Raw genomic sequence first — 18880 nt, 5'->3', positions numbered from 1 at the left:
GAAGCCCCCCCCAGCTGGGGTGCAGCCTGACCCTGCTGCTGCCCCCTCCTCTAATGCTGTTTTCTCCTTCCTTCTGTGCAGTGCTGCTCCTTCGAGTGCCAGGTGAGTCAGGCTTTTGAGGGCCCTGTCCCCTTCCCTCTTATCCCTACAGTCCCAGGCTGTGCCTCAGGCTGGTCTAACCCATACCTCTCTCCTGCAGCCTCCCCGAGGGCCCCCTGGACCTGCTGGTGACCCAGGCCATGAGGTGAGGGGCTGGTTGTGGCTGTGCTGGGGGACTGGGACAGTGGGATGGGCTCACTGGGGGTGCTCAGAGACCTGGAATCATTATCAGAGAACCATGAAAGTTGGAAAAGGCCTCCAAGATCACCTGTGGGGTGTGGACCCACACCACGCTCCCATGTGGCCAGCATGCTCCCCATATCCATGGAGCATTTCTGCTCCCATCCTCCCTGCTCTCCTTTCAACAGCTCATCGTTCTATTCCTGGGGATGATGAACTAACTGTGTTTCTGTCCTGTATTGCAGGGAGAACGAGGCAAGCCAGGTCTTCCCGGCCAGAAAGGAGAGGCTGGAGACCCAGTAAGTGAAGGACCAGCCCTGGTGACTCTGCACAGGGGCTGTTTTTTGGCTGCTTCTGGCCAGACCTCTCAGGCGCATCCTCACCAGCATCGCCCTGTTTCCATGGGGTGTGCAGTCACGGTGTGCAGTGAGGTGGCTCCTCCTCTTGCTACAAGGCTTCCTTGTTCCTCACCCAAAATAGCCATCCCTCCTGCAGGACACGTCTCTGACTCATGTGTGCCAGCCCAGGGCTGGACTCTGGGCTCCCTCCCGCGTCCTGTGACACAACAAGCACAGCAGTGTTACAGGGAAGCCTTTGGTAAATAACCTAAGAGCATGAGGAAACCATTTCCCTCCTCCTCCCTCTTTTATTTTACTAGGCACACTTATTTTTGGGAGGCAGGTTTCTCCCACACACGTGAGTGTGCAGTTACCCATCTTGCGCACTCCCACACTGGAAACCCCATGCCATGTTCTTCCTTCCCAAGGGTTTTCTGCCCTTCCCTTTCATCCCAAGTGATGTGTCCCCAAGCGCCCAGTTTCCCTCACCTCCATAAAGAGCTGGAGATGGTGGAAGTGGAGGCAGGTCCTCTTGGCCCTCCACAATGATCCCGTGCTCCCAGACCAGGAAAACAAAGAGCAGAGTTATGGGGGAGGCTCCTGTGGGAGAGGACGGCAGCTGAGCCCCACATCAGGAGTCTGGGGGGATGCTGTCCCATGGTGCTGACTCTATCTGCCCCCGTAACACTGTGTTTCTGTCCTCCAGGGCAGGCCAGGAGACATGGGACCTGCTGGCTACCAAGGAATGAAGGTATGTGGGGCTGCCGGCACACAGAGGTGGTTCAGAGGTGGGCTACAGGCTTGGTGCTGCAAGTGTTCTCACTCTCCCATTTGCCTCTCTCCTTTCCTCTCTAGGGTGACAAAGGAAGCCGAGGAGAGAAGGTGAGGACAGCAGGGATGTTTGGGGGAGATCCCTGTGTCCCCCTGCGTGGTTATCCTGGCCTGGCCCTGCACCTGTGTGGTGTTGGGGTCCGCTGTGTGCCCCTGCATCCATCCCTCCTGCTGGCCCTGCCTGAGCCAGGGGCGGGGATCCAGCAGGGTCCGGTGGTGTGCAGAGGAGTGGTGAATGCCTGCACCCTCAGACTGAGCTGGTATGGGGACTGCCCTGTGCTGGGGGGACAGATCTGCTCCGCATGGGGGTCTGACACCTCTCTCCTTCCCTCTGCAGGGCTCAAGAGGAGCCAAAGGAGCCAAGGTCAGCCTCTGCTTTTGCACCATTTTTCTCTGTTTGACGTCTGGGAGGCATTGGGAATTTGGGAATCACTTCATGGTCCTTGTTCTCTGTTTCAGGGTGAGAAAGGCAGGCGTGGAATCGATGGCATCGATGGCATGAAGGTAAATCTCTGCTCCAGGGCACTTTGCTCGGCCTGAGCACCCTGGCTTTTGCCCCTCCAAAACCTTTGTGGGGTCTAGGGATGAAGCCTGTGGGGCAGTGGAGCTTTCTTCCTGCAGGGCCATCCATCTGCCAGCCAGGGATGGGGCTGGAATGTACCTTCCAGGGGTCTGGGATGAGGGATGGCATCTTCCCGTGAGTGTCACTCATTGGGAACCCCTGCTTTGTCTGGCTGACAGGGTGAAGCTGGATACCCCGGATTACCTGGCTGCAAAGGCTCACCTGGATTCGACGTAGGTGCCCTGTGGGTGCCCCTTGCATGCAAATGAACAGCTCTGCCATGATGGTGTGTGGAAACAGGGAATTACTTGGAAATATGCAATGCTTTTCCCAGGTATGGCACCTCGGGGGTGACCCTGGGGCAGTCTGCCTCGTCCTTGCCTGGAAGCTGTCTCCCACTGCCCAGGGCTGCCTGGGATGCAGCACTGGAAAACATTATCCCGGCATTGCATTTCTCCAGTTTCCCTGCTTTCTCCATGCTCCCGGGATGACACATTTGTGGTGGCACCAGTGTCACCGTGGTCCAGCCACAGCAGCCCAAAGCTGCCTTTTCTGCCATTTTCCTCTGAGCTTCAGAAGTGTTTCAGCAATGTGGGTGCAGCATTGCTTGCATGGCTCCATGGTGCAGGAGTCCCTTCTGGCCGTGTCCCTCCTGCCCATCCCAACAGGGAGCTGCCTGCCAGGCTGCTGGGATGCTCAGTCCATGCCCAGTTTCCTGCAGATGGTGTCACCAGCTCGGGGTTCAGTGATGCTGCCTTAAATTTCAACAGGGAGCTCAAGGCCCACCCGGACCAAAGGGAGATCCCGGTGCTTTTGGACCCAAGGGAGCAAAGGTGAGTTGCTCTGCCCAGCCTCATGCAGAGGAGGGATGCTGGGACCCCTCTTCTGCCAGAGGGAGAGGTAGAAATTCCTTGCACTGCTTGGGGCAAGCCTCTCACAGAATCAGAATGGCTTGGATGGGAAGGGACTGTAAAGTTCAGCTCATTCCACCCCCTGCCATGGGCAGGGATGCCTTCCACTAGACCAGCTTGCTCCAAGCCCTGTCCAGCCTGGCCTCTTCACTAGAAGATGGCCCCCATCACCCACAGGGTGCCCAAGGCTCGTGGGTGCCCACAAGCCTGGCATAACCATCCCTGAGATATCAGGGGAGTGCTGTGAAAGGGTGGCTTTCACTGGGAGTGGAGTAGGGAGGGATCTGCTGGGATGGGGAAACACCACAGCCCTGAAAGAGGCTTGGGGTGCACTGGGGCTCCTGAGAGCCTCTGAGCAGTGGGAGCTGAAATCCACTGCTGGATGCAGTCTTGGTAATAGTGCCTTGTGTTCTTGTGAAGGGGGAGCCTGGGAATGATGGAAAGCCTGGCCGACAGGGGATTCCTGGCAACCCTGGAGAGAAGGTGGGTGACGAAGTGTCTGAACATCCTCTGCCCTCTGTGAGAGGGAGAGGACCCCTGATCCAGCCTGGGCTTTGAAGCAGAGCTTGCCCAAAGCTCTGCAAGCGTTCAGGGCTTTGCTCCAGAACTGTCTGACTTCTCATTTGCCTCCCTGTGCCTTGCAGGGCGCTCCTGGGAACCAGGGTGAGCCTGGACCAGCAGGAGAGACTGGTGACGAGGTGAGTTCTCTGCCTGTGATGCCCCTGTGTGTGCTTGCTGGCCATCCCCACCTCCTGACCACCCCTCTTGTTTCTCCACAGGGTGCTCCAGGTGAGGATGGTCCTCCTGGAGAACGGGTAAGTGAGGGCACCTCTGCTAGGCATCCCACCGGGGCACAGGCTGGGGCTGGTACCCTCTGGAAGAGGAGGAGGGGGCCTGGGGCTGAGCCTGCTCAGAGGTGGGCAGTGAGGGAGGGCTTTGCCCTGCTTGGGAGCAGGCTCTGACTTAGTGATGCCACCCTCTCTTTGCAGGGCACCAATGGAGAGAGAGGAGCCCCGGGCTCGCCGGGTGACCGCGGGCCGAGAGGAGAGCTGGTAACTGCACCCGCAGGGCGGCCTTCAGCATCTGCTTGCAAGCAGGGGCATGCTTGGAAGCCAGGGGCTGGGAAGAGGTGTCCAGGGGCTAACTCCAGCAGCCTGTGGGCCAGCAGGCAAGCTCAGTGCCTTGACCTGCCAGTTTGGGAGGGACCTGCTGTAGTCCCCGAGAAACTGCCCCTTTATGCTGGCAGGTAATCACCAAACAACCAAAACCCAGAGGAGAGCATGCCCAGCAAGCCAAGAGCAGGTGAACAGCTGTCAATTCCTTCCTCACAGCTGGAAAACTAGTAAATGGAGAGGAAAGAATGAAGGTGTCCTCCTCCAGGTGCTCAGGGGCTGTGTGGGCTACCGGTGGCTCAGGCAGGAGGGTACAGGTGCCATCAGCAGCAGAGCAGCATGAGTGGTTGCAGATGGAAGGGGGAACACTCTTCCCTCCCCTTTTGAGTGGGAGTCACTAGGAAAGTATGTTTCCAGCCTGCTGGGGTTGAGTCATCGAGCATGATCGTGGGAGGGACAGGCAGGAGCCCTCAGCAGGCCAGGACAAACATGTGGCAAGCGACAGCCATGCCACACCTCACAGGGAGGGGCAAGGGGTGCTCTGCGCGGGGTGGGGATGGTGGGAGCCAGGGCATTCCACAGCAGCATCCCATGTCCCCATCCACCGTCACAGCACTCATCTCCTGTCCCTGCAGCGAGGACAGCTGGGACCCAGCACCAGCTTGGAGCGGGGGGGAGAGGCCTGCCTTGGGGAGGGGCAGCTCTGGCAGGGGGCTTCTGGCAGCCTCCCCCTTCCTGTTTACTGCTCTGGGAGTGTCAGGGCTGCCGCACGGGGTGTGCGGGACAGATGTGCGGGAGATGAAGGCGCGCCAGTGTCTGCAGTTAAATTGTTCAGCAGACGATGGGCTGCTTCCTTCCAACTTTGAGTCCAAGCACGAGGCTGTGTAACCTCGCCAGAAACGTCTCAGGGCCATTTGGAAGTTGTGTTTTATATTTGCTGTTTGGCTTATGCATCTGGGCACTTCTAGGTTGCAAACAACAGCTTTGGGTCACCATCCTCTCAACCACTTCCCCCAAATTCCCCTCTCCTCTGCCTCCCTCACTTGCTCACTCCTGGCCGTGGGTCTGGAGGGGGAAGGTGCTGCAGAGCCTGCCTGGGTTTGGCAGACACACTGCCCTGCTGGGATGCAGCTCTGCTGGACTGGTGGAAGGCTGTTCAGTGAAAGGGAGCTGAGCCGTGTCCATGGGGTATTTCCTTCTGTGGGAGCTGCTGAGGTGCAAAGCCACTGAGACTCAGGTTTTCTGGGCCCTCCTTGGCTGTCAGCTCTCTGCAAACAGCCCTGGCTCAGGGTTCTGAGTGTTAGCAAAGGAGAGGGGACAACACTGGTGGTGAGAGGTGAGGGTGTCTCTCTCTTCGTCTGTGACGCGGATGATTTCCCATGGAAATCCCCTTAGCTCCATAGGGATGGCAGGCTGGAGGAAGGATGCTGCTGGAAGCTGTGCTCCTCTCCATACAGACTGCCCAGGGCGGGAGCTGCTCCAGAAGAGCAGCCGTGGGTGCAGAGTGTGGCTGGCTTGGGTCCAGGGCCAGGTCTGTGTGTCTGCAGAAGATGAATCTCTCCAGACATTTGCTTTTCTGGCACAAAATGGGCTGAAAAATGTCCCCTAGAGGCAAGCTTCACAAGGCCTCCCTCTTAGGGCTATCCTCTTGGATTCAAGGTGGCCACACTAGCCTGTCTTTAATTTCCCTGCATCTCTGACAGTTCCCTACTCAGTTCCCAAATCTGCCTCAAACCCCTGCCTGTTTGGATGACTGCATTTCCACCCTACTGTGGGTGCTGCACCCCTGCTCCCCATTGCACACAGGTCCCTTTGCACCCATGCCTGCTCCTCGTTGTGTTTCTCATGCCCTCTGTGTGTGCTTTCAGGGAGAGCCCGGACCACCTGGTGACCAAGGGCGGGAAGGACCCCCTGGACCACCTGGCGACCAGGTAAGAGCTTGGTTTAATCTTCTGGATCCCAGATGGAAGTGGTTGGGATGCCAGGGAGAGTGGGATAGGCAGTTTAACTGATGCCACAGCATCTTGGGGCAGCTTCTCAGCATCTTCCAGACCAGGAAGCAAAGCTGGTGAAGAAGGGCAGGGATTTCTATGAGGATGCAGGATATGAACAGGGCTAAAAAAATGGAGACTTGGGTACTGGGCTGTGGGCAGAACAACCTGCACACCATTTCTCAATCCCATGGAAACAGATGTCAACACATCTGACAGAACTGGAAACTGGCAAGAGCAAGCTGCAGCCATGCACAAAATGTTCAGGCCTGGGGCCAGAAGCTGCTCACATCAGTCAGGGGTGTCAATGAGACATCTTGTGTTGGTGAGGATATCCTGACGTGGCACCAGCCATGTCCCAGCCTGGTGGGGAGCCAGGCTGGGATAGATCCTGCTTCCAGCCAGCCTTTCCAGTTGGGGAGGAAGAGGAGAAAGAATGGTCTCCGTGCTGTCACTGAGCCCACGGGACACCAGTTTTCCCTCCCCACCACTGAACTTGGGTCAAACCCCTGTCAGAGAGGGAAGCATCACAAAAGCAGCTCCGGTGCCTCCCCAGGCCAGAGGCTGCCCCAGCATTCCCACTACTCCAGGGAGATTTGAAAAGCAGTTGCACAGTGAGGATGATTTTTCCATGAGCTGAGGAAGAATGCTCTTGTTTGGCCAAATTAAAAATAAATGTGTAATTAGGTTTGGGTAAGAGTGGGACCTTGGCAAACACAAGTATTTTTCAAGCCATGTTATCTGCAAGCTCTGGACCTTGGACTGTGTTTCTCTTGGCAAGGGGAAAGCGCTGCTGCTAACCTGTGACTCTTTTTCATCCCGTTTCTATCCGAGAGAAGCTAAAGGCCAGCACCCTCTCTCCCTGATCCTCATGGACAGGTTTGGTGGCCCTTCTCTCTTCCTGGGCATGGTGCCCATCCCTTCTGTCGGGTCCTTGTCACACCCAGAGAAGCAGTGGACAAGATTTGCTGACCCAAATCCTGCGTCATCCATCATAAACTCCTCCAGGGCCATGAGGGATTGGCGCTGTGCTGCTGCAGTGGGGATAAAGGGCCAGCATGAGCCATGAGTGCCGTGGCTCCAGCCTTGGCTGATGTGAAGGATCACAAGTTCCTGTCCCTCCTTCCAAGATTTCTCTCTTCTGGGCCTTTGTGCAGAAATAAGGTCACAAGCCTCGGAGCAGTTCAGTGCTCTGCGCTGTGCAATTGTAGGATTTCTGCGCCCCTAAGGACACCTTTCCTTGGAAGAAGGGTGCGTACGGTGTGCACGGATGTTTGGCACCAGCTCTCTGCCTCCTTCTGTCCTCTGCCTTGCCTGGGGGCTGGTTGCACACCCAGCTCCACACAAAATGCTGCCTGAACATTTGGGCCTGTGGGCCAGAGCATCACTACCCAGCCATTGTCCACCATTATATCCCACCTCCTGGAAAGCAAACCCTGCAAAGGGCTGTGGGCACTGAGAGAAGGTGGAGGGGCTCCCTTGGATGTCTGTGGAACTCTCAGAGCAAAGAACCCTCCTCCTGCCTCCTCTACTCTCTCGTGCTGTCTCTGGCCAGCCCTGCAGCTGGCAGAACAAGCAGCCACTGCCCAGATGGGATGTGGCAGAGTGACAGCTTTGGTCTGTTCCAGCAGGCACTGCCAGGGCTCTGCAGCCTCCTGAGGACAGAAACTCACCAGAGCCAGCCTGGCTGTGACCCAGACGTGTCCAAGCCTTGAGGCACAGGGAGGTTTGTGTCACCCTCAGGGTGATGTGCTTGCACCAAGGATTGTCCTCCAGGGGCACCTCTGTCACAGCCGATGAGATGCCACTGTGCCACCCAGCTGTGCTTTGATGCTGGAAAGCATCAGCCTGCCCTCCCTGGTCTTCTTCCCACCAGGTCCTCTGTTACTGGGGTGAGCTCTGAAGGAGAGGGATGGCTTCGGGTCCCCCAGCTGCCACTGAAAGCACATGAGGTCCGGCCCGTACCTGCAGTGTCACACCTTGGCCCAGAAAGCTTTTTAGTTTGGTTCGTGCTCAGCAGGGATCTGCCTCCCACGGGGTTTTGCAGAGAAAATGGCATAAGGAAACGTGGGGAGGCAGGAGGAAAAGGAGGCGCTAGGCACAGCTCCTGAAGCACTTCCCCACCAGCATTAACCCCCATCAACAGGTCCCTTCTTGGGCTGGCTGAGGTGGAGTTGACTCACTGATGGGCACCTGCACCCATCAAATCACAAAACGAAGGGACCAGTGCCTCAGGGCAGGAGCGGCAGCAAGAGCCACCACCCTGGAGAGAGCTCTCTGTGTTTCCCTAGGGTGAGCCCGGACCCCCAGGACCCAAAGGCTACAGGGGAGATGACGGCCCCCCCGGCAGTGAGGTCAGTGCTGCTTCATCACCACTTCTGCGGGGAGGGGATGCAGGGAAGAGCAGGAGGTGCTGCCCCTTAGGGCTTTCCCCAAATCCCATGGATACTGGAACCCTATTGAACCTGTTGGTACAGGCTCCAGTGCTTCCTGGCAGACACATCAAGGCGTTCCCATGGGTCCCTGAGGCCACAATTGCCTCTTCCCCCACCTCCCACAGGTCATTTCTTGGGGAGGTTATAGCTGCACCACAAACCACACAGCTTCCCATCACAGGAGCTGGGGTAGATGCTCTCTGGGGACAGCTACCCGATTCTGCCACAAGGTTTGATCCCCAGGGCAGGGAGCAAATGGAACCCCAAGCACAGCTGTTGGCTTCCATAGAAATCCTAGAACTGTCTGGGTTGGGACAGGCCTTAAAGCTCATCCTATTCCACCCCCTGCCATGGGCAGGGACACCTTCCACTATCCCAGGCTGCTCCAAGCCCTGTCCAACCTGGCCTGGGATACTGCCAGGGATGGGGCAGCCACAGCTTCTCTGGGCACCCTGTGCCAGGGCCTCCCCACCCTCTGAGTAAAGAACTTTTTCCTGACATTTAATCTAAATCTTCACATTGCTCTTGTATAAACAGAAGACCTCCACGGTGGGGTCGTGTTGGTAGCTGGTTGCCTCAGAAGGCATTGTCTTCCCAGCTCGGGTGATATTGTACAATGCTTGACTGCTTCTTCTGCCCCTTCCAGGGCCCAAAGGGATTGCCTGGAGCTCCTGGGCTGCCTGGAGACCCTGGGCTGATGGGAGAAAGGGTGAGTGGTGCTGCTGGGGACACGCACTGTCCGAGGAGAGCAGGATCCTGCTGCTGTGCTATCTGAGGGGTCCACTTTTCTCTGTCTCATCTATGTCTGCCTTCCTTTCCAGGGGGAGGATGGTCCTCCTGGGAACGGCACAATTGGATTCACAGGTGCCCCAGTAAGTTTCTTGTGCTGCCTTGAAACTGTAATACCATTATGTCGAGTTGTCCAACCTAACATACTTCCTTTTCTCCATCCCCAGGGGCAGCCAGGAGACAGAGGCAACCCTGGCACTAACGTAAGTGTGCTGCTTCCTCAGCCACACAGGATTTGCCCTTGGTGGTGGTTTGGCACTCGGAGCTTCTCCATTAGCTGCACAGTGGAATGGGCTCCCTGAAGCAACCTGCTCCTCCAAAACCCTCTTCTCCCTCTGCTCACCTCTCCCTGCAGTGGATGCTTCCAGTGGAAGTGTCCTGCTGTGGCTGTAACACCCAAGGGCAGCAGCCTGGGCTGGGTGCTCTCTGAAGCAGTCCCAGAGCCAGAGTCTGGGTTTGGGAGTGTCACCCAGGGGAGCTGGATGATGCCATGCTGGGGGCTTGATTTGGTGCTGGGTTAATGGTTGGACTCGATCTTAGAGGTGTTTTCCAACCTAACGATTCCATGATTCTGTAGCAGTGAAAGCCACCTAAGAAGATCTCTCTATCAAGAGCACTGAAATCTGGTGCTGGGGAGCCTCTGTGCTGCTCTCCACCCCTGTCCCAAGCCAGCTGTCACAAGGTCACCACATGCCAGCACCAACTTCACCACACTAACAACACCCAGTCACACAGCAGTCTCATCCATACTGTTTTTCAGGGAACAAAAGGCTATGTCGGACCTAAAGGTGATGAAGGAGAAGCTGGTGACCCTGGCAATGATGTGAGTAACCTGTGCAATGCTGACTCCTCTCTGCCTTGAACACAGTGCAGGAGCCTTGGGCAATGATGGGCCAGAGCCCATCTGACTTTGTAAATTTTCAAGCACCCTCTGTCTCTGAGCAGTGACTGATGGATGGCAAGGGGAGCTCTCTCCTGGTGTTCATTGTGTGTTGTTCTACAGCTGGCAAACCTCCACATTAGTTAGGCTGAGGCAGGCATCACCTCTGCAAGGTTTTGTATGCTTCCAGGTGGCACTGATGATGATGGCACTGGTGATCTGAGCTGCATTGCTCCCCCATGGAGGGAGATTTCCCCAGTGTCCCTTCCAAGTCCTCATTTAGTTGGGTACAGCAACCTCAGATAACACTTCAGTGGTGAAGCAGGGCTTATCAGACATCTGGAGGGAAAGGTGCTGCCCCCTGACACACACAGATTTATGAGTTTTGGTTTTGTTTTCATTCCAGAACCTGACCCCTGGGCCCAGTGGCATCAAAGGAGCAAAGGGCCACAGGGGACGTGAAGGTCCCCCGGTAAGTAAGGACGCTGGCTGGCCCCAATGGCATCCATCCCTCCCTCCATCCCTCCATCCCCTGGGTGCTCTGGGAGCAACACCAAGCCATGGCACACATTGTGTGTGCTCACTGCCTTCCCTCCTTGGTGTGCATGACACATGTGGAAGTGGATCTCCTCCTCCTGCCTCTGTGCAGCACCAGGGCATCATGCAGACAAGCAGATGTCCCTGTTCCCAGCCCAGTGCAGGAGCCAGCAACTGGGAAGCCAAGAGGCTTTTCCCAATTCTGCATTGCTTTGCAAGGTATTATCAGAGTACACCACAGATAGAACTGACTGCTCCCATAACTCCTCTGTGTTTCTGTCTAACAGGGACCACCAGGACCTGTGGGGCCTCCAGGACCAGATGTGAGTGGGACAGGATTGGGGTGCTGCTTGCTGGCCTGGTCTGTGCATTGCTTTTGCTGTTAAACATTTCTTTTGCTCTGTTTTCAGGAATGTGAAATCTTGGACATCATCATGAAGATGTGCTGTGAGTATCCCTGTACCTCTCCTCCCACCCTGCTCAGTACCTTGCTGAGGAGGAGGCAGCTGATTTTTCCCTGTTCCCAGGCAGGGGAGTGCTATCCATGGGCATCTCTCCCCTTTTCATGAGTCACAATTAAGTCCCCTGGATCCAGGGACCTCCAGCTCCATCTCTAGAGTAGCTCATACAACTGTGTCTCACTTGTACATGGTGCAGACTGGTTTGCCTGTGGTTCTGTGCAGGGAAAATATGAGCAAAGTTGTGTAAAATTGAGTGGCCCATTTTGCAATGTTCTTTTTTTCCTAAATATCATGGTCTAATATTCCCCCCTGGGAAAGGGGGGGCCTGGTTTGGGCTGTCCTGCCATGGGGAGAAGCAGCACACGTGCTACAAAGGACTTCTGGCCCATGGCCAGTAAGGAAGTGCTGGAAGGACACAGGGTACTTGGGGAACTGACTTTGAGCTCTACACTCTGGTGATTTACTTAGCTTTTATTTTTATTTAAAAAGAACACATCAGCGTGTGCAGAAGCAGAGCTCTGCTGTGTATGGTGGTCCAGGTCAGGGCATCACAACCTGAAACAAGAGAGAATCTGGGTATTTCGAGTGGGAGGGAAACCTCCATGAGCTTGGATTGTCCAGGCCAGGTGTCTGTGGGTTTGCAGAGACACAAACCTGCAGTCTGGATTAGGGTGTGAAAAACCCTTTTGTCAAGCATTTTAATGTTCTCTCTTTTTCTCCCTTTTCCTCTAGCTTGCTGCGGTGAGTGTTACTTGGCAAAGTTGCTCTGCAAACATTTGCTAGTCCTTCTCCTTCCTTGCACCCCTCCCTTTCCCTGCTCCTTGCCTTCTGCTGTGGAGATGCAGTGACAGCCTGTGAGAGAGAACCAGGCATGAGCCAGGCAGGGGAGGGCAGGAAGCATTCCCTGAGGGTGCCACATGGATTAGAGGCTGATGTGGCTCAGTCCTGCAACTGGAAAACAGTTGTCAAGGTGCCCTGTGCCAGCAGGGTGGATTTTCTCCACCCTTTTTGCAGTTGGGATGTCTGTTTTGGGCACACTGTGGATCCAGCTCTGTCCTCTTCCTTCGCAATCCTGTGCTGGTCAGCAGAGGAATGTGCTGGGCTTTTTTCCCTGATGCTGCCCTGATAGGTTGGGCTTGCAGTCCAAAAGCTTGAAGGGAGAGCCAAGGGCACATGATTTTCTTCAGCTATGAGAAAGAGGGGAGCAAGCTGAGTCAGCCTCCTCCAGCCCACCAGTGTCACCTCTGTCCTGCTGGGCTGGGTGAATGGCAGAAGTGAGAAGGCTTGTGAGGAAACTACTGGGTGGTTTAAGGGTACTCACAGCCTGGAAATGCCACATGTCTTATTAGGGAGCAAATGGAAGAATTTGTAAACTGGCTCTCAAGTCTCCTATGCAGCTGTTTTTCTGCATTCTTTTAGCCCGTGCTTTGGGGGTGGATGGGGCACAGGCACCCAGCTGGGCAGGGCTGCAGCAGGCATCAGCTGCTTCCTTTGGAAATGCCTCCCTGCAAAACATGCCCCTCCGCTCCTGTGCCTTGCTGCAGAGTGCACCTGTGGTCCCGTCGACCTCCTGTTTGTGTTGGACAGCTCGGAGAGCATTGGCCTGCAGAACTTCCAGATTGCCAAGGACTTCATCATCAAAGTCATCGACCGCCTGAGCAAGGACGAGCGGGTCAAGGTGAGATTTCCGCTGAGTGCTGTGATATTCTTGTGTGCACTCACTTACTTTTCACTGCGAGCAGGAAAATGGGGAGGTGCCCCCACTCCAAAAAGCCTCCACCAGGCTTGGCTTCAAGCTGGAGGTGGGTTTTCCCAAATTCATAAAGTGATGGAGATTAGACAGTAGTTTGTTGTCCCAAAATAAACATTTTGCTCTTTCTGGGCAAAGAGACTGTTTCCTCTGTGTCCCAGAGCAGATGGCTCATCGGGCATTCAATCAGCCTGATCAATCAGTGTCTCAGTCTCTACCTTGTTCTGATGAGCACTTCAGGTGTCTGGAGTGTGTTGGAAGTCTGATGTCCAGCCCCCACACTTGGGTTTAGGTCACCAGTTAAGCATTCTACTACAAATTACCCTTACAGCCCAAACCCAGCAATGCTGTTCCCGTAGTGAGTCTTTCAGTCTGAAGAGGGACACAAATGCTTGCTCTCCTTCTTACTGTTCTCTGGTAACCTGCTGTGTGCTTTATTTACCTCTGTGATTTTGAAGGGCTTTTGGGAATCCAGACTTTCCTGAAGGTGTATCCAGCCACATCTAAAGCACATAATCCATAAAGACACCACAACCTGCTGCTGAATACTTGTATAGTGGGCGTACGTGGGGGTTTTTTGGATGGCAAAGAGCCAGTAATAAGCAGAAAAGCTAGAGCTGGGCAGCAAAACCACTGTGTTGGAGGAAAACCAGGAGTCTTGAAAACAGATCTTCCCATGGAACCATAGAATCCCCTGAGTTGGAAGGGACCCAAGGACTGGGTCCAACTGCTGACTCTGCACACAGGACAATCCCAAGAATTCCACCATGTGCCTAAGAGTCCAATGGCTGCTGTTGAGACCACTGAGCTGTGAGATCTAGATTTCGGTCTCCTTTCACTTACTGACTCACCAAATTGGTCCCAATGTGCAGCCACTCCTGTTGGGGCTCTGCCTGCCTAGAATAAAGCAGAAGAGAAACATCAGAGCCTGCCATGAAGGCATTCAGGAGAAACCATCAGCTGGATTCTGAGCCTCTGGGTTCCCCTGAGGTATCTGCCCCTACCTGGTTTCTGTTCTGTCCCACAGTTTGAACCTGGAGAGTCCCGTGTGGGTGTTGTGCAGTACAGCCATGACAACACACAGGAGCTGGTGGCCATGGGGGATGCCAACATCGACAACATTGGGGCACTCAAGCAGTGAGTCTGTGGGGTCTGACCCAGGGACCCCTATCACCCCCTATCCTACATCTGCAGGCCAGCAGCTCCTGCAGCTGCAATGATCTAAATGCTGAGGCTAAGGAGCTTGCCAGTTTTCCACCCAAATCCCCATGGAGGGGTGTCTGCCTGCTCACAAGCCGTGTTCTGGCTCCTCCAGTACCCATGGCAGGGCTGGCAGGCTCACTGGTGTCTGTCCTTGCAGGGCAGTCAAGAACCTGCAGTGGATCGCTGGGGGCACCTACACTGGGGAGGCCCTGCAGTTCACCAAGGACAACCTGCTGCGGAGGTTCACGTCCGACAAGCGCGTGGCCATCGTCATCACGGACGGGCGCTCCGACACCCTGCGGGACCCCACCCCACTCAACTCCCTGTGCGATGTCACCCCGGTAAGGGCACAGGGACCCGCCATGCGGCAGCTGTGCGGCACGGCACAGGCTGTCTGGGCGTCTCCATGTCCTTGCCACACAAGGCTAGGGCAGGGGACACAGGTGTCACTAGAAGCACTCCCACAAAGTGACAGGCATCCACAGTTAGGAATGCATTAGATGATGAATGCATCCAGTGACGGACTCGAACTTCCCCACAGGTGGTTTCCCTTGGAATAGGTGACATTTTCCGGAACCCACCAAATCCAGATCACCTGAATGACATCGCTTGTTTAAGCAGACCGACCAGGCCGGGACTGTCCATTCAAAGGGACAATTATGCCGAGCTCCTGGATGACACCTTCTTGCAGAACATCACCTCATATGTCTGCCAAGGTGGGTGAAAGGCAGTGGCTGGAGGCAATGGGAAAGGTGGTGAGGGATGCAGGATGCTCTCCCTTGTGTCCCCACAGTCATGCTCTTAAGCAGGTGTGAGGGAAGAGAACAGAGATCAAATTTAGGCAAATACAGGACAAAGGCATCTCGTGTCTCAGAATACTTGGTAGTCAGGTCCACGTCCTCACCTGCTGCAGGATGTGTCTGTCCACACTGTTGTTCATGCACGTTTATAGCCTTTGCACAGGTGGCAAAGGTGGGTGTTCACCTTCTGCAGGTGATCGTCTGTCTCTTCAGTGGCTCTGTGGGACAAGTGGTTTTCCTGGGTGAGCTGGTGACATTAATCTCTCTTATTTTTCTTAACAGAGAAGAAATGTCCTGACTATACCTGCCCAAGTGAGTATTGACTCCTCATGTCACACTGAGGGGCCGTGAGTGCTGTGTTGGGGGAAGTGGGAGTTTGTGTTTGTGGGGACGCATGGCTTGGGCAGCTCTTGCAGTGGGGAGGTTCCTGGGCTGGAGAGGTGAGCAAGATCTGTCAGACACTCTCAGGGTCTCTCACACACACATACACACCAGCCCAAGGCAGCTGGGGAAAACCCTAGGTGGTTGTTTCTCTGGCATCTCAAACCTAGAGAGGAGTCTGTGAAAGATCATGGCCTTCCCAGGTTTTAGCAACTGACCTCATTACCTGCTTCCACTATCTAGTGGTGGGAGCATGAGCAAAATCAGCTTCATGGCAGGGATATTGGAGAAAGGTGCTTGAAAACTGAGTACAGGGAGGGTTTTAATGGAGTTCACCTCCAAGTCAGAAGCATATTCAGTCCTCAGAATTTCCATGGAAAGAAGTGAGGCAAGGAGGAGTATGAAGTGGGTTCCCCACACACGCAAGGAGAGCTACTGTATTTAAACAAGAGTCACTAGATTATCTCAGCCAAATAAATGCCTGGGAATGCAGCCTATCCTAAATCAGGTAAAAGAAGGACTGAACGGGTGAAAGGACAAGTGTAGGACAGCACTGGGGCAGGGGAAAGCAAGCTAGCAAGAGTGGAGATTTCCCGAATCTGACAAGGCAGGAAGCCTGTGAGACAGCCAGTGACTTCATCAGCTTTGTGTGGAAGAGGCAGGAGGAGAGCCAAAGTGTAACGAGCCCTGGACCTTTCCCCTTGCAGTCACCTTCACCGAGCCAGCAGACATCACGCTGCTGGTGGACAGCTCCACCAGTGTGGGGAGCAAGAACTTTGAGACCACCAAGAAGTTTGTGAAGCGGCTGGCAGGGCGGTTCCTGGAGGCCGGCAAGCCCGCCGACGACTCCGTGCGCATCTCGGTGGTGCAGTACAGCAGCCGGAACCAGCAGAAAGTGGAAGCTCAGTTCCTGTACAACTACACGGTCATTGCCAAGGCCATTGACAACATGGAGTTTATGAATGACGCCACGGACGTGAACTCTGCTCTGCAGTTCATCACAGAGCTGTACCGGCGCTCCGCCCGCGCCGTGGCCAAGAAGAGGGTGCTGGTGTTTTCTGACGGACACTCCCAAGGGATCACTGCCAGGGCCATCGAGAGGGCTGTGCAGGACGCACAGAAGGCTAACATCGAGATCTACGTGCTGGCAGTGGGCAGCCAAGCCAACGAGCCAAACATCCGTGTCCTGGTCACGGGAAAGAGCGCGGATTACGACGTGGCCTATGGGGAGCGGCACCTTTTCCGCGTGCCCGACTACACCTCTCTGCTGCGTGGTGTCTTCTACCAAACTGTGTCCAGGAAGATAGCTGTTGACTGAGCATCTGGGTGGGTTTCTGCCAAGGCCATAGCTGCTTCTGTCTCACCTAAAAAGGAAAACCAACAAAGCAAAAAAAATTTTAATGGTATTCTTGACCAACCTGAGGAATTTACATCTATGTAGATAACCATAGTGCCACGGCCTGGCTGTACATAGTCCCCTCCCTTCTCCCTCTGCTTCATCATCTGTGTCTCTTCTCTGTTAGCCTCAAATTCCCTTGCTGCCCATGATTGCCTTCCTTCCCCACAGCAGGAAAACACGAGCAGACCTAGCAGTAAGCCATCAGAACACAAATATCAACCTCATCCCACTGTGTTTTTGCCAAGAAAGAATCAGGATGAGGACTTTTGTACCACTAAGATCTAGCCTGGTCTTTTAAGGCTGATTATGCTTTTTTTAGCTAGCTTTTTTTTGTTGTTGTTCATTTCCTTCTCTCTTTCATCCATCAGTTGAGCACTTGCCCAGCTCACGATGATCCTAACCTAGTGCTATGCTTTGAGTGAAATAGTCACACTTCAGCAAGCTTTGAGGGGGGATCATTGTCACAGCTGGCAAGTTTGGTTCATATCTCCCATGCCTGGGGAGGAGGGAGGGCTGGACTGCAGTACCCAAGCTGTGTGCAAGCATCTCTGGCCTCCAGGGCCAGGGGATGGGACACTCACTTCCCAGGGCTGGGGGTCAAGGTGGGTGGTGGAGCATCCCTTGGCACTGGTGCTCTCATTCAGGGCAGGGAGGCTGGGCACTGACCAAAGGAAGGATGGGCAGCAGCCTTTGGGGAGGGAGGAAACCCTAAAAGAAGCTATATAACTGCACTCCTTCACTTAACTGATCTCATGGTCCTACAGTGAAACCAGGAACCTCATGAATAACCTGATGACTTGTTTTATGGTTCAAGCTCCATTCTGGAAAGTCTCTCTGAGCCCAGTTAGTGGGATTTTTTTTTAATTTTTTTTTTTTTAAGATTTTATTTTAAAAGAGCCGAGCTGACTAATTCCCAGCGAGCTCTCTTGGAGTACTGTTTCTATAGGACCACCTAGGAGATAGGCACCTGGGCCCTAGGGAAACCCACTAACTGCACTATCTATTGAATTAAGGCCTCATCCTCAGCCCAGCGATGTCAAGGGAAAGACTGCCATCATCTCCCAGGGTCTTAGACTCACACTCTACACATATATTGACAAAGGTGCTATCACTTACGTGGGTGATGTGGGCCCTTGGTGTTTGCACAGTTGTTTCAGACCACACTGAAAACGTGGTTTGTCTGGGTGAGATTTTGTTTCAGCGCTTCCATTGGTGCTCTTGCTATGAATTCATGCACTTCGGAGAAACCAACAGCGACTGCCAGATATCGGCACCCCAAACTCTTTACTTTGTATCCAAAACCCCATTGTACCAGTTAGTTTTATTTTATGCCTGTGTTTTACTAAAATTGTCCACTTTGGAAATTTGTCAAATAAATTGTTTTCCACAGTCTCTTTGGGAGTTTGTCCGACTTTACTTCCTCCTTCCCAGATCTTGATTTTACATCCTAGGAGCTCTCTAAAAGGTCCTTGGGGAAACTCCCAGGCCCACACCTCTGTGTCCCGGTGGTTGTCACAGCTTTTCACTGTGGATTCATGCAAAGTCACTTGTTCCCCAGACAGTGGGGACATTCAACAGGACATTGTCTCATGTCCTCCTCTTAGTCATGCTGCCTCCTCCTCCGTGGAGATGCTTGTTGGGCTCCCTGCAGTGCTGGGGACACCTCACTCACAGCTGGAAAGTCTGAGGAGCAGCTCTGGGGCGGCTCTGCGGGTGGCAGCTGTTTGTGTCAGATCTGCTGCTCTCCTCTCCATGGAAAGTCAGGAAAAAATGCCTTCACATTTGCCCTAAGAAAGGCGGTTTTTGTTACAGCTCAAGAGGTGCCTATTAATGGCTTGCCACAGTCCTTGGCAGGAGTCAGGCATGGAGAAACATGATAGGGACAAGCCCTTGGGCTACACATTTGTGGCTAGGGATGCCCAGCCCCCAGGGTGAGCTGCTGCCAGCAGGAAGGGGTGGGAAAAGGGGGCTTCTGTCCATCCCCTGCTGTATGTTCCCCCTCACATCCCACCTGGCCCGTGTCCAATGAAGGGATGCAAAAGGCCCCCAGAAAAAGATCTCCCTGTCTTTGGGCTGGTTTACAGCTTTTTTGCTAAAAAAGGTAGGTGGCAGGAAGGATCTTTCCCGCTTCTGTTCATTTTCTCCCTCCACTCCTAACCATGCCATAGCATTTTCCCTCTGCAGAAAGGAAAAGAGGATCCCAAACCAGCAAAAACTGTCA

General features: G+C 54.4%; 1 protein-coding gene across 1 annotated transcript in view; it reads left to right on the top strand.

The window, feature by feature from the left end:
- COL6A1 (collagen type VI alpha 1 chain) overlaps positions 1–18053 on the top strand; it is a 21804-nt gene extending 3751 nt beyond the window's left edge. Inside the window, exons 6-34 of the mRNA XM_017743355.1 lie at positions 70–102; positions 200–244; positions 525–578; positions 1324–1368; positions 1473–1499; positions 1786–1812; positions 1908–1952; positions 2190–2243; positions 2781–2843; positions 3342–3404; positions 3566–3619; positions 3701–3736; positions 3911–3973; positions 5902–5964; positions 8316–8378; positions 9106–9168; positions 9281–9331; positions 9416–9451; positions 10009–10071; positions 10535–10600; positions 10953–10988; positions 11076–11112; positions 11859–11867; positions 12671–12804; positions 13904–14013; positions 14237–14420; positions 14621–14795; positions 15162–15191; positions 15968–18053. Of these exons, the coding sequence (XP_017598844.1) occupies positions 70–102; positions 200–244; positions 525–578; positions 1324–1368; positions 1473–1499; positions 1786–1812; positions 1908–1952; positions 2190–2243; positions 2781–2843; positions 3342–3404; positions 3566–3619; positions 3701–3736; positions 3911–3973; positions 5902–5964; positions 8316–8378; positions 9106–9168; positions 9281–9331; positions 9416–9451; positions 10009–10071; positions 10535–10600; positions 10953–10988; positions 11076–11112; positions 11859–11867; positions 12671–12804; positions 13904–14013; positions 14237–14420; positions 14621–14795; positions 15162–15191; positions 15968–16578 (2340 nt within the window). The 3' untranslated portion in view covers positions 16579–18053. The remainder of the gene's footprint in view (positions 1–69; positions 103–199; positions 245–524; positions 579–1323; positions 1369–1472; positions 1500–1785; positions 1813–1907; positions 1953–2189; positions 2244–2780; positions 2844–3341; positions 3405–3565; positions 3620–3700; positions 3737–3910; positions 3974–5901; positions 5965–8315; positions 8379–9105; positions 9169–9280; positions 9332–9415; positions 9452–10008; positions 10072–10534; positions 10601–10952; positions 10989–11075; positions 11113–11858; positions 11868–12670; positions 12805–13903; positions 14014–14236; positions 14421–14620; positions 14796–15161; positions 15192–15967) is intronic.
- The last annotated feature ends 827 nt before the right edge of the window (positions 18054–18880 follow it).

The sequence above is a fragment of the Corvus brachyrhynchos genome, unplaced genomic scaffold, assembly GCF_000691975.1.
Source record: "Corvus brachyrhynchos isolate BGI_N302 unplaced genomic scaffold, ASM69197v1 scaffold79, whole genome shotgun sequence".
In the NCBI taxonomy this organism is placed as follows: domain Eukaryota; kingdom Metazoa; phylum Chordata; class Aves; order Passeriformes; family Corvidae; genus Corvus; species Corvus brachyrhynchos.
The sequence above is the reverse complement of the archived record's forward strand: the minus strand, read 5'-3'. Positions and strand labels throughout refer to the sequence as shown.